General features: G+C 42.8%; 1 protein-coding gene across 6 annotated transcripts in view; it reads left to right on the top strand.

Moving 5' to 3' along the window:
* The window catches only part of TENM3 (teneurin transmembrane protein 3), a 1556403-nt gene that overhangs the window by 1529854 nt on the left and 13439 nt on the right, over positions 1-13110 (top strand). For all 6 annotated transcript variants that reach the window (XM_064369979.1, XM_064369982.1, XM_064369985.1 and 3 more), the window contains 2 exons: positions 5175-5350; positions 6626-6861. In XM_064369979.1, coding sequence (XP_064226049.1) covers positions 5175-5350; positions 6626-6861 — 412 coding nt within the window. The remainder of the gene's footprint in view (positions 1-5174; positions 5351-6625; positions 6862-13110) is intronic.

Genomic DNA, 13110 nt, shown 5'->3' with positions numbered 1-13110 from the left:
CCTTCAGAATGAAGGCTAGCTTCTGCTGCTGTCTTGCCTTCTCAGAACAGGCTTGGATTTGACCAGAGAAAGCAGTTACATTTCACTGACTCTCATTCCGGCTTCTTTAGGTGAAAATGAGAGGTGTGGGGAGGGCATTGCCGCCAATATACATTTAACAACATGCTGGTCTCATCTTTGAGACAGACCAATTCCATGTCAGGCTGAATTCTGGACCAGACAATCCTCAGAAGGGATAAAGGGCACGTCACTCCTCAAAAGAGCCCACCCCCAGAGTTAGAATGGCTTCTCTGCCCTGGTGTATGCACTCCTCTAAAGCTGTGCTCTGATTTATACATAGTTTTCTCAAAAGCAGAAGATAATTTTAAAAACATAACCTTTGGTTAAATAAATCATTTTATCGGGAAGCACCGAAGACGATAAATACTCCTGTTGTCAAGTTATAAAGAAAGTTTTCAAGAACTGCAAATTGTTTCCACTTGAATAAATTTGCAATATCAATAGACTATTGACATTGAGTTGGTAACAGTCTAAATCAGTCGATTTTTCTCTCTGTTGAGCATCTACTGAAGATGTTTAAGTAGGAAGGTATTATAATCGTGGTGTTTCAGAAGATTGATTTGGTATCAGTGAGTATGGGAAGAGGTAGATAGACCTGTTTAAAAAGTCTAGGGCAGCTCTGGGAATGGAAAGATAAATATCTGAGAGACAGAACCAAGGAAAAGGAGAGAGTTGGGAGCTTCACGTCTGTAAGGGGAGCGGAGAGAAAATTTCATGTCAGGTTGAATATAGCATTCTCAGCTGAGAATGACTGAGGCTGCGATTCTCTGAGGCATGTGTCAATAACCCCACTACTTAGGAAACTTAAAAAAGAGATTTAAAAATATACCACAAAGGCTAAAACAGCAAATCTAGACAAACATGCAATCCAAATTAAAGACGAACAAGTAGATAAGCATCAAATAAGGGCATCCCATCAGTGAAAGAGTGGTAGGTCATGGAGAGCCTGAGGAAGTTTGTCTTTTCCAGGGAGAGTCCTTTGTAAAGAGGAGTCAGGCAGGAGCAGGAAGGAATGTGCTGTGTTATGAGTTTGAAGCTATGAGGCTAAGGCCAGAGGAGTGCAATGGAGAGCATGAAGTTGATGTTCTATTCAAATTCCCTGGAGCCTGTTGCATTGTACATTCAAAAAGCTAATAAAAGAAAACCACCTCTCAAATCTACAAGCTGGGTAGGGCTAGTTCAACACTAAGGCCAAGCCACATTCCGGTAGGCCACACTGGCAGATAAGCAGAGGATCTGCCCAGAGCCGTATCTGGTTGGGAAGGTCTGTTTTAGGACCTCGGGTTCGAGTGTTTCAGAGGATAGTTGGGTATTTGTGGTTGCACTGCTTTTCTTCTTTTGTCGAGGTAAAGAAGAGTTAGCCTTGCGTTATGGAAGTACCTGAGAGTCATCTTTGAAGGCTTATTTTCTTTCACTCCCTTAGTCAGCACCCCTGGGTCATTTTTTAATGTCTTTCCGTCTTGTTTTCATTTCTGTTGACATAGGTGCTAATCTGTGAAAAAGCGTTCACTCATCCACACTGAAATGAGAAAAATAATGATGTGGAGAATGTTTTCGTAAAGCTTTATTCACTGCTTTTAAAGAACAGTCCTTTTGGCTAGGCACGGTGGCTCACTCCTGTAATCCCAAAACTTTGGGAGGCCGAGGCGGGCAGAGTTCTGAGGTCTGGAGTTCAAAACCAGCCTGACCAATATGGTAAAACCCCGTCTCAACTAAAAATACAAAAAAAAATTAGCCAGGCATAGAGGCAGGCGCCTGTAATCCCAGCTACTCGGGAGGCTGAGGGAGGAGTATTGCTTGAACCTGGGAGGTGGAGGTTGCAGTGAGCCGAGAATGTGCCACTGCGTTTCAGCCTGGGAGACAGAGCGAGACTCGGTGTCAGAAAAAAAGTAAGTCCTTTTTAAAGAACTCACTGAGCAAAAAGGTCCTGCCTGTCTTTGATATGTTTAAACGGTCTTTGTTTATGAAATGATGGAGGTAACAGGTAGCAGTTTTTAATTTAAACACCCTGTGTTGGTCCCTGATATTTTTCGTGGTTTGTAAAATTGGCAAGTCAGGGAGCCACTCTCACCCCCACCTTAGGTTCCTCATTGAAACCTTGCTTTCTTTAAAACCTGCAGCACCTCATATTCTCCAGTAAGGAGATCCACCCAACACTCCCCTCCAGTATAATTATGTGCCTCAGCGGGGCTCCTGCACCCCCAGACCTCTTCCTCCAAAGCCCTGCCAGCCCCACCCGGCCCCCCACCTGACTGCCTGATCCCACGTCTATTCCCGGCCCTGGCTTGGTCCCCACCTTGGTGCAGCTGTTCCCCAGCTATGCCAGCATGAACACTTCTCCCATTCTGCTCACTCTGGTAAGTGGTAGCCTCACAGGACCCTCATTTTTAATAGTTAAATTGTCATGTGTGTGACCTCTGCTCACCCAGACTTCTACTCTTTGTTTTCACAATATCCTCACACTTGAGCTGGCACAGACAGGCTGTTCTGAAGCTGTTGGGTGCCGGACTAGATAGGAGCTCCGAGGACCCTGACACCGGAGCGGCCTTCCTTATGCAAACACTTCAGCGCTGTTGGTGCCTGCACTGAGGTTCAGCTACTCCTTGGAAGGTACAAATTCAGAACTTCCAGGGCTAAAATGTGAAGCTGGGCCACTAAGATCCCAGCTTAACCCTCTGTCATTTTAACTGTGCTACCTACAAAGGTTACTTGTGTTTTTATTCCCTGAAGAACCAAAGGCTAATAGGTGATAGTCTGAGCGCTCAGCTTCCTGGGCCGCATCTTCCTGTGCCCAGCATCCTGTGATACACAGTGCCTGCCCAGCAGGGAATGGAACGTGTGGTAAGCCAGTGAAAGAGCAAAGGCAGAGGTTGCAGAAATGCTTTCTACAGGAGAAAGGTGAAGTTCCTGCTTCAGATTGAATGGGGCTAGAAAATGTAAACCAGCAAAAGGGTCAAAAAAGGGCAGAGGAGAATGAATCAGCAGGCTGCTCGCAGGCGGTACCATCTATCTAAAGCTAGAGTTCCCAGCTTTCAATCAGGCCCTGTGATTTACAGGAGGGCTAATGGACCTGGGGTCAGCTGCACAAAAGTTCCAGTTATGGTCCAGTCATGAGATAGAGTGAGAGCCAGATCAAGTCAGCTAACCCCATCGTATTTTCATTTTCCATCTCTGAAATTGGGGGAAAATAATGCAATATGGAATTCTTTTATGTAGAGGCATTCAAAAGGGCGTGGATTTTTTAACCCAACAGCACGTTCTTCACCTCATGCTCTGAGATGTGTGATGTCCTGCAAGACTTACGCCAAACTTAACGACAGAACTTTAGGCTGGTTTTGTCAATAATTCTGTAATTCTGCATTGCTTGCTCTATAAATAACCCCGTGCGTGCTTGTTTCTTCAAAAGCAATCATTTCTTCAAAAAACTGATGACAGCAATAAACTCTGTTGGGTTTCTTTCGTTTATGTTTTCCTCTGCTAGGGGCGTTTGGGTTGGTGGGGAAGACATCTTCAGCTCTGCCTTTTGTGAGTCTAAACAATGATTCCACTTAATGGTGCATTTGCTTTCTCCGCGTCTCTATCCCTGGCTTCTCCTCCTGAATGCCCGTTCCTGCCGCTGGCTGAGCAGCATGGCACGTTATCAGATCATGTCAGTCAAACCCACGATCTGACCAATACTGTCCCCACAGAATTAATGGGATCAGCTCATCACTGGGCGCGGAACAGACCTCCTTCCCTCGCCTTCCTCCTCTCTTTCTTCCCTCTCACTACTATATCATTGTCCTGGCAGATTCTTCTCTGTCTCACCTAGAATCTTCTCTTAATTACCAACACCATTTTTCAGAATGAATGTCTCACTAAAAACTCTCTATCTCATAAACAAGTGAAATTGAAAAAAAAAAAAAACCTGTCTATCCTTTTATTCTAAAATATCACGTAAGTATCTTTTCCACCCCTCAGTCTGTGTTGCCCCATGTTTCCACCTATGATTATGATCCCCCTTCACTTTTTTTCCTCCCCTGGTAACCTGACTTTCTCTCATAGCATTGTTTCTCTGTTAGCTCTGTGTCTGGGCTTATTTTAAGTAGGACACGATTCACTGAGAACCTTTTATTAGTGAAGCAGCCTTAGATCCAATCTGAAATCCAACCTTTAATATATTGTTGTCTCAAGGAAACCCCTAAAGTCTCATCCAGAATTTTGCTTTTTTCTTTCTTTCTTCAGATGACACTGTCATTTTTGAAATTTTCTCTGGTGCTGCCACAAATAGAAAAGTCACAAAACTTCAGTTCTTCAGTCAAATGTTGTATCTATGATGCATATTTATGAGCACAGAACAGCTTTTAAAATGTATTTTGACACTTAAATTATAAATTCCTCTCATATTTGTCTGCTAAAAAGAATAAGTGTGTAATAAAACAAATAATCATTAAATGTCAGAAAATATTGCATCTCATTTCAGTGAACGTAATAAATCACCATGCAAGGTATCACCCAATCGTGCAATATCACTGTAGACAAGATGGGTCATCATCACCACGGGCAGCATTCAAGTTAGTTTACCTTTATAAAGTATGTCAATCACTGAGAAATAAAGTCTTTAAAACGTTCTTATTTTATTAATTTGTTGAAGATGTGTGAAGATACTAAAAGGATTCTTTTACATATGCAAATACACACATGGACGTAAACATACTGTACTCTACTGCCACGGAGGGAGTAAGTCAGTAAATCTTTAAGAACTCATGTAACAGTGAAGTAAACCTACTTTGTAGAAAATATGAAGGAATACTAAGGATTTAATATCAGCAAACATGTTCCCTTTGAAACAGCAAATTAGATGTGCAGGAGGATTTTGGTCACACTTCAAAGCATCATGTGCTGAGATGGAGAGCTGGTCTGTTTACTTGTGCTCTCACTGGTGAGGTTTTTCTGTGTTAAACAGGTTTTTGATTACTTCAAAGCATGTTTGAAGTCCTCACGCTGCATAGCTCATGCACAAAGACAAATACTCCTCCAAATTTGTGCAACTAATATTGCTACACGTTGTATTTGTAAGTCAGAAGAAGCTGCAGTTTCCTATTTAACACTGAGTTAATGCCTCTTGTATTTAGCTATGACAGTGAAGGTCGTCTGACAAACGTGACATTTCCAACTGGAGTGGTCACAAACCTGCATGGGGACATGGACAAGGCTATCACAGTGGACATTGAGTCATCAAGCCGAGAAGAAGATGTCAGCATCACTTCAAATCTGTCCTCAATCGATTCCTTCTACACCATGGTTCAAGGTAAATACGAAAGCGTAATTTTAAAGGGATCATTGTACCACTAGCACCCAGATAGAATGCGGCAACACCCATTTTCCAAGGTGAGCCAGAAAAGGGAAGGTGAAAGTATAAACCTCTAGAAATACTAGTGACATAATCTACAGTGTACACATAATATTTATTTACTAATATAGACATATTTTAAAACCACATATAAAATGATCTGTCAATCTCAGAATAGTGTTGATTTCCATTCCCATATATTAAAACAACTTCATTCCAGCCCTTCACCTGCATCATCAGACCATTTTCACATCACCTAACAGTTTTCCAGAGCAGGTTCTCTTATGGTCATCTAAGTACAGTAGTTTGAGACATAGCACTTTTCTGAATCCATATGTGATGCGGTATTTTAATCTGCCTATCACGGAAATTTTATCCCAAAATCCAACTACACGTTTATGTAATGCCTGGAGTTTCCATTTTTTCATTCCATCCATAGTCATGTGGATACCATATCTCCATAATGGAACCTCCTGCCATATTCCTTTCTAAATTTGAAAAAGCCTGTCCACAATGACATTTGTAATTGTGAGGTCACAGCTCTAAGAATAATTACTAAATCTGTATTAAACTTCTTTGACTCATTTTTTTTAACCTGTCCCATGAAGTAATCATCTAAAACTGCTATTGCTTGAATTCATTTCTTCCGCAAATGGTCCTATGTTATTTCAAAATTTTAAATTGAGGCAGTAGTCTACAGTATGAGGTTTTTTTTTTGTATAAAATATAAAATGTCTTCCTTTATTGAAGTCAATTTCAGAGGGAATAGTGCTTTCTATTTCTGATATTCAAGATATGTATATTAATCCTTTCAAAGGATCTTTGACAGAAGATACAGGGGTTGGATATAGGGGAAGGAAGTCTTCTAAGACCTCAAAGGTATTCACACCACCCTCCTAAAAGATCACATATGTGCCTCTTTACAAAATATTTATCTAATGAACACCCCATGGAGGCCGAGCTCTCATTTCATCAGGCAAATGAGAAAAAGAAGTCTATTAAAGTAGAGAAGGACTTTAAATTCCCCTAAAGTTTGTCTTTAATATTTAGCCAAACCTCTGACAGCATGAAATGGCAGAAATTAAAGTTGTTTTGTTTCTTTCTGGAAGGACATCATTAAGTATTCCTTATTCCTTGTCAACTTTTAGAAATTTACATCACGTCTAACTGCACAACTGACCAAGTATTGAATGCATATCTAATAGTTCATGTTTTGTGCTTCTTGTTCTTTAGATCAGTTAAGAAACAGCTACCAGATTGGTTATGATGGCTCCCTTAGAATTATCTACGCCAGTGGCCTGGACTCACACTACCAAACAGAGCCGCACGTTCTGGCTGGCACGGCTAATCCAACCGTTGCCAAAAGAAACATGACTCTGCCTGGTGAGAATGGTCAAAACTTGGTGGAATGGAGATTCCGAAAAGAGCAAGCCCAAGGGAAAGTGAATGTCTTTGGTCGCAAGCTCAGGGTACGTATGTGTTGTAGAGCAGGAGACAGATGCAGGCCTCTGATTTGTGCAGATGTCCCTGAGGGCAGGATGCATCTCCTGCTCACCCCTCATGTCTACACTGAGTATGAGCACCACGCTCAGTGTAGTTCCAATCTCACATGGGTCTGTACTGGCAGGTGCAGCTGGGGAGGATGGAGGGAGGTCAGGTCATGAGAGGGCTGTGAAGAAAAAGCAATAGGACACTAGAGGGAAAATGAGATCAGGAGGAGTGAAGGCAAAACAATGATCACAAAAATCAGCTCCAGGTCACTTTCCTAGGGCATGGTCTTGGCTGGGCACAGTGGCTCGCGTCTGTAATCCCAGCACTTTGGGAGGCCGAGGTGGATGGATCATGAGGCCAGGAGATCAAAATCATCCTGGCCAAGGTGGTGAAACCCCATATCTGCTAAAAATACAAAAAGTAGCTGGGCACAGTGGTGGGTGCCTGTAATCCCAGCTACTCAGGAGGCTGAGGCAAGAGAATCACTTGAACCCGGGAGGTGGAGGTTGCAGTGAGCCGAGATCACACCACTGTACTCCACCCTGGTGACAGAGCGAGACTTTGTCTCAAAAAAAAAAAAAAAAAAAAATAGGGCCATGATCTATTCCCAAAGGGAACTCCAGCTGCTGCCCTTTCTTCTGCTGAACCCCGGCAGCTGCTGCTGCCTGCATCCCCATTTGCTGCCTCTGCTCACTGCTGCTTCCCAGGGTCCCTGCTGCCTTGGACCACTGCAAACGTAAGGCTAGTTCACAGGCCTCCTCTTACTCAACTGTCCTGGAGCAGGGGTCACGTGCACGCATGCACACAGCATCATACCTGTTCTCAAACCCAGAACTTCATCAAAAGACACAAAGACATAGATTACATCTGTCCCCCAAGCTCTGCATACCAAAGACACAGCACCTACCTAGAGTTCAAAAAAATACAGGTTCCAGATGAGACTCCCCTTTTTGCTAACAGTAAACCTTACGGGAGAATCATAACATCTCTGAATCTGTTTCCTTATCTATATCATGATATCTGTATTATGATATAGATATATATTTTTTACCTAATAGCATAACAAATAGATAGGATGGATATATATAGCTATATTCCAGATAAATGAAATTTACTCTGTACTGCCTCTGTTTTACACAGTTGTTAGAAAAATCAAAGGAGATACTGTGAAAGTATTTTAAAAATAGGCCAGGCACAGTGGCTCGCACCTTTAATCACAGCACTTTGGGAGGCTGAGGCAGGCGGATCACCTGAGGTCAGGAGTTTAAGACTAGCCTGGCCAACATGGTAAAACATCATCTCTACTAAAAATACAAAAATCAGCCAGGTGTGGTGGTGGGTGCCTGTAATCCCAGCTACTCAGGAGGCTGAGACAGGAGAATTGCTTGAACCGCAAGACAGAGGTTGCAGTGAGCCAAGATCATGCCACTGCACGTCAGCCTGGGAGACCGAGCAAGACTCCATCTCAAAAAAGAAAAAAGAAAAGAAAAGGCATTGTTATATATTCTGTGACCCTAAGCCAGATAATCTCCTCTACTCACACACCAGATGGATAGGAAAGGGCTGTTGAGCTTGCTGGATAGGAAAATTTCAATGGAAAGAGGGAGGAGTAGGAAATACTTTGTCCAGAAACTGACCACACAACAATTTGCCCGCTGTTCTTGGAGACAAGTTATAAACAAGTGTGTACTTTTTTTTCTTTGTAATACTGCTTTGCAAGACATAAAAAGAACTTAGGAAGATGAGAGGAAAAGAGAGGAAACCCAATCTTAAGTCCCTGGTTCTCTGCCTAATCCTAAATGAAGAAAATACCACGCTCGGGGAAGGAAGAGTCCGTGCCACAGGCCTGGGTGTCAGTTTCTTTCTAAATGGCAGAGCCACAATGCCTCAGCGAGACATTTTAGAAAATACGCTACTTAAAATGGCCTGTGCCATCCCACTGAAAGGAGATTTCCAGCTGATATGTTTGATTGCTCTCAGAGAGACAATGCCAAGATCACAAGGGAGAGTTTCTTACTTTCAAGATAAGATTGGATGTGCCAGCTCTGACTGCTAATTTCGTTCCTCTATGGATTCTAAGAGAGAAATGCTAGGGAGAAAGTGACGATATGAAAATCTGGTTTAAGGACTGAGCCTGGAGTCTGCCAGATAGAGAAGAGGAAGACCTGGGCCCACCAAGACAGTGAGAATCAGCCCAAAAGGCCCCCCATTTCTCTTCCACTCTTCCCTGAGACAGAGGATGCCTCCTCTCTTACCTTGCATTATTTCCTGGCAGAAAGTTCTGTTCATTTTTACATTGTTGACCTAAATTTAGCTATGTGCCTGTCACATGGTAGGCACTCAAATATTTATCCAATAAATGAAAGAATGAGGAAAGCCAACCTTACAATATGAATTCTCTCTGTGTCATTGCATCTAGATCTTCCTAAGAGAGGGGCTGTATGAACAGCACATCCTTGCAAATGCTTGACTGCTGTAAATCTAACACTAGAAATAATAAGTTAAATGGAGATATAAAGATATCATTCTCTCTCTGTACAGCGTGTGTGTGTGTGTGTGTGTGTAGTTCATTTTGAGACAAGGTCTAGCTCTATTGCCCAAACTGGAGTGTAGTGGCACGATCTTGGCTCACTGCAACCTCCGCCTCCCAGGTTCAAGCGATTCTCATACCTCAGCCCACTGAGTAGCTAAGACACGCCACCATGCCGGCTAAATTTTTGTATTTTTAGTAGAAACGGGTTTTGCCATGTTGGCCAGACTAGTCTCAAAACTCCTGACCTCAAGTGATCTGCCCACTTCAGCCTCCCAAAGTGCTGGGATTACAGGCATGAGCCACCACACCTGGCAATATATATAAGTTTAAAAAGTAAAAAAGGTAGGAAGTAAAAAAGGAAAAATTATATAAGAAACCAGCAATGTAAAAAAGCATTTCTATGAAACAGTGCACTAGGGGACAGGCTGGACACAGAAGAAAATAACAAGCACAAGAAACTGTGATAGGGATGTAAGGAAGCAGAACAAAGACAAAATTATTCTGTACTTACTTGTTTGTGGCTCGTTTAAAAAAAATACACCTAGATAGCAGTTGCTTATCTACGCCTTATAATATTTGGTAAATATTCCTAGGTTTTATCACTACTGGATTGTACAACCAGCCATCGATCAGTTACAAAAAATTGTCATGATGTTCTAATAATAAAATTCATCTCCTAAAGCTGCCCAGATTCAGAAGCTTAGAGAAAAAAAATCGTGAATCATTTTAAAAAAGAAAATCTCAAAATTTGAAAGCCAAACGTGTGTTTAAAGGCATGCATAAATATGATAGCGTATTTAAATCTCATTATGCCAGTCACATTTGCGTAGTGGCCTATTTCTCACTTTAATCTGAGTGGCATGGCCTAGCGTGGGACTGCACACTGCACTTGGCACCTGCTGACGGAGCAGACACACAAAACAACCTGTAGCAAGTTGATGCTCTAACAGGGACACAAGAGAGTCTTGATATCATCACCCAGTGTACTGGGGAACGAGTCTGCCCTTCCTTACTTCCCCACATGACATCTTGGATAAGTGAGTGTAATTCCATGAGTTGGCATCACTCCCTGGGAAAATTGTGTAGCGTCCTTCTTTTCAAGCATTCCAGAGGGGAAATTATAGCTGCCCGCTCCCAACATCAAAGAGATGTTGTGATTAATTACAATCATGCTGGACATGATCTTTGAAAATGGAGATTTTTTTCCATGCTTACTTAAAAGCAGCACACATCACAAAGGAATTCATGGTGATCTCTTATTCATACGTAACAAATAGATTCTTTTTTTTTTTTTTTTGAGATGGAGTTTCGCTCTTGTTACCCAGGCTGGAGTGCAATGGCGTGATCTTGGCTCACTAATAGATTCATTTTTATATGGCTGGAGGTGTAGCAGTGAGCTGGGATAAAGTTTCGCTTTTAGATTATTTAAGTGTGTGTGTGTGTGTACTTTTTTTTTCTTGAGACAGGGTCTTGCCGGGATGCCCTGGCTGGAATACAGTATTGTGATCTTTGCCCACTGCAGCCTCGGCTTCACAGGCTCAAGTGATTCTTCCACCTCCGCCCCTTGAGTTTCTGGGACTAAAGGCGTGCACTCCCATGCCCGGCTAATTTTTGTATTTTTGTAGAGATAGGTTTCGCCATGTTGCCCAGGCTGGCCTCAAACTCCTGAGCTCAAATGATCTGCCCGGCTCGGCCTCCCAAAGTCTTGGAATTACAGACATGAGCCACCACTCCCAGGCTTAACCTGATATTTTTAATAATAATTAAAAATATATATTAAAAGGCTATCAGAAGGTCAGACGCAGTGGTTTACACCTGCAGTCCCAGCACTTTGTGGGGCTGAGGTGGGTGGATTGTCTGAGCCCAGGAACTTGAGACCAGCCAGGGCAACATGGGGAGACCCCGTCTCTACTAAAAGTACAAAAATTAGGCTGCTGTGGTAGCGCATGCCTCTAGTCCCAGCTACTCAAGGGGCTGAGATGGGAGGATCGCTTGAGTCCACTGTAGTGAGCCTAGACCACCATACTCCTTTCCAGCCTGAGTGTCCCAGTGAGACCCTGTCTCAAGAAAAAAAAAAAAAAAAGCCACTGGATCCTGGAATAATGCTGGTAATTTATGACTATAACCAAAAAAAAGATTGAAAATTGCCCTGATGTCATAAAGACGTGGTGAAGCAAGACCATGTCCTGGAACGGAAGTGTCCCTCGATTGCTACTGTGTTCACAATACCCGAAGGAGTAAGTCCTGGCTTGTTAAAAGGGATGCAACACATGAGATCTGTTAGTATCTTTTGAAACTTTCCATGCTGAGTAACAGCGAGCGGTGTCTGGAAACAGCAAGAACGGGTAAGGCCTTGGCTTGTGTTGGGAATTTGGGAAAAAACATAGCCACATTCTAAGTCATTCCTCATTACTTTGGTTTGAGGATAGAAGAAAGGCACTGCATCCAGTACTTGTCTGGATAAAAGGGAAAATTATAACTTCTATCCAGATGTTGAGTCTCACAGCACTTCCAGATGCTGGTCCAAGGCTCACACACTGATGGCACCATCTGACTTGCACCTGGGTATTTCCATGTCGCCTAGCCACACTCAGAAACCAAAAGCGCACATCAGAAGCCAGGCCCGGGCACGGTGGCTCATGTCTGTAATTCCAGTGCTTTGGGAGGCCGAGGCAGGAGGATCACCTGAGGTCAGGAGTTCGAGACCAGCTTGGCCAACGTGTTGAAACCCAGTCTCTGCTAAAAATACAAAAATTAGCAAAGCATAGTGCCACAAGATTGTAGTCCCAGCTACTCGGGAGGCTGAGGCAGGAGAATTGCTTGAACCTGAGGGGAGGAGGTTGCAGTGAGCCAAAATTGCACCACTGCACTTCAGTCTGGGCAACAGAGTGAGACTCCATCTCAAAAAGAAAAAGCCAGAGCAGCATAGAGGCCATGAAAAGATGGGGCTCCATGCCTGTCTCCCTACAGCAGTGCATCATACCCACTCTGTGGTCCAGATTTCCCATACTCCAACCAGAGGAAACACTGCAGAGATGAAGGAGGGTCCAGGAAGCAGTAAATAATTAATACAAATTAAAGTGAATGCAAAGGAAAACGCAAACAGATGTGCAATAACATGGTAGCACCGTCCCTGGAAACTACACAGTCTTTCATGGTTCCTCCGAAGCCCGGAATAATCTAAGGAAGAAAAAAGAAGGCAACCCTAAACATTCAGAGTATTTTTTCCTTTCAAAACACAATCACAGGCACTCAAGCACCCTAAGGAAACCATTTAAATTGTGCAAAACCTCTTCTCGAGGCATCAGAAATGGAATGCATGCAGATATAAGCAGAACTTGATTATGCCATGTATCAATTTGATATCAGATCTTTCTACAAACTTTAAAATATATATTTGTAACATTAGCTAGTATCGTCTTTCCAAGGTACACAAAGCATTCTACAAAGCTCAATTCATAAAGTTTCACAAATTCACATAAGACAGGGAGCAACTAATGTGCAGACATTGCCACATGGAAGCTCAGAAAGCCTCCAGCTGTCTGGTCAGAATCAAATAAAACTCACTGAAAGACAGAATCTAAGGGATCTAGGCCAACCTCTTTATTTACAGATGGACAAAACAGATTCAGAGGGGTTAAAAGCCCAAGGGCATGCCGTTGCAGGTCTAGAGATCAGGCTTTGGACTCCTGGG

This window comes from Aotus nancymaae, unplaced genomic scaffold (genome assembly GCF_030222135.1).
Source record: "Aotus nancymaae isolate 86718 unplaced genomic scaffold, 86718_ANA_hifiasm-v0.15.2.pri h1tg000006l, whole genome shotgun sequence".
NCBI classification, from domain to species: Eukaryota; Metazoa; Chordata; class Mammalia; order Primates; family Aotidae; genus Aotus; species Aotus nancymaae.
The sequence above is the reverse complement of the archived record's forward strand: the minus strand, read 5'-3'. Positions and strand labels throughout refer to the sequence as shown.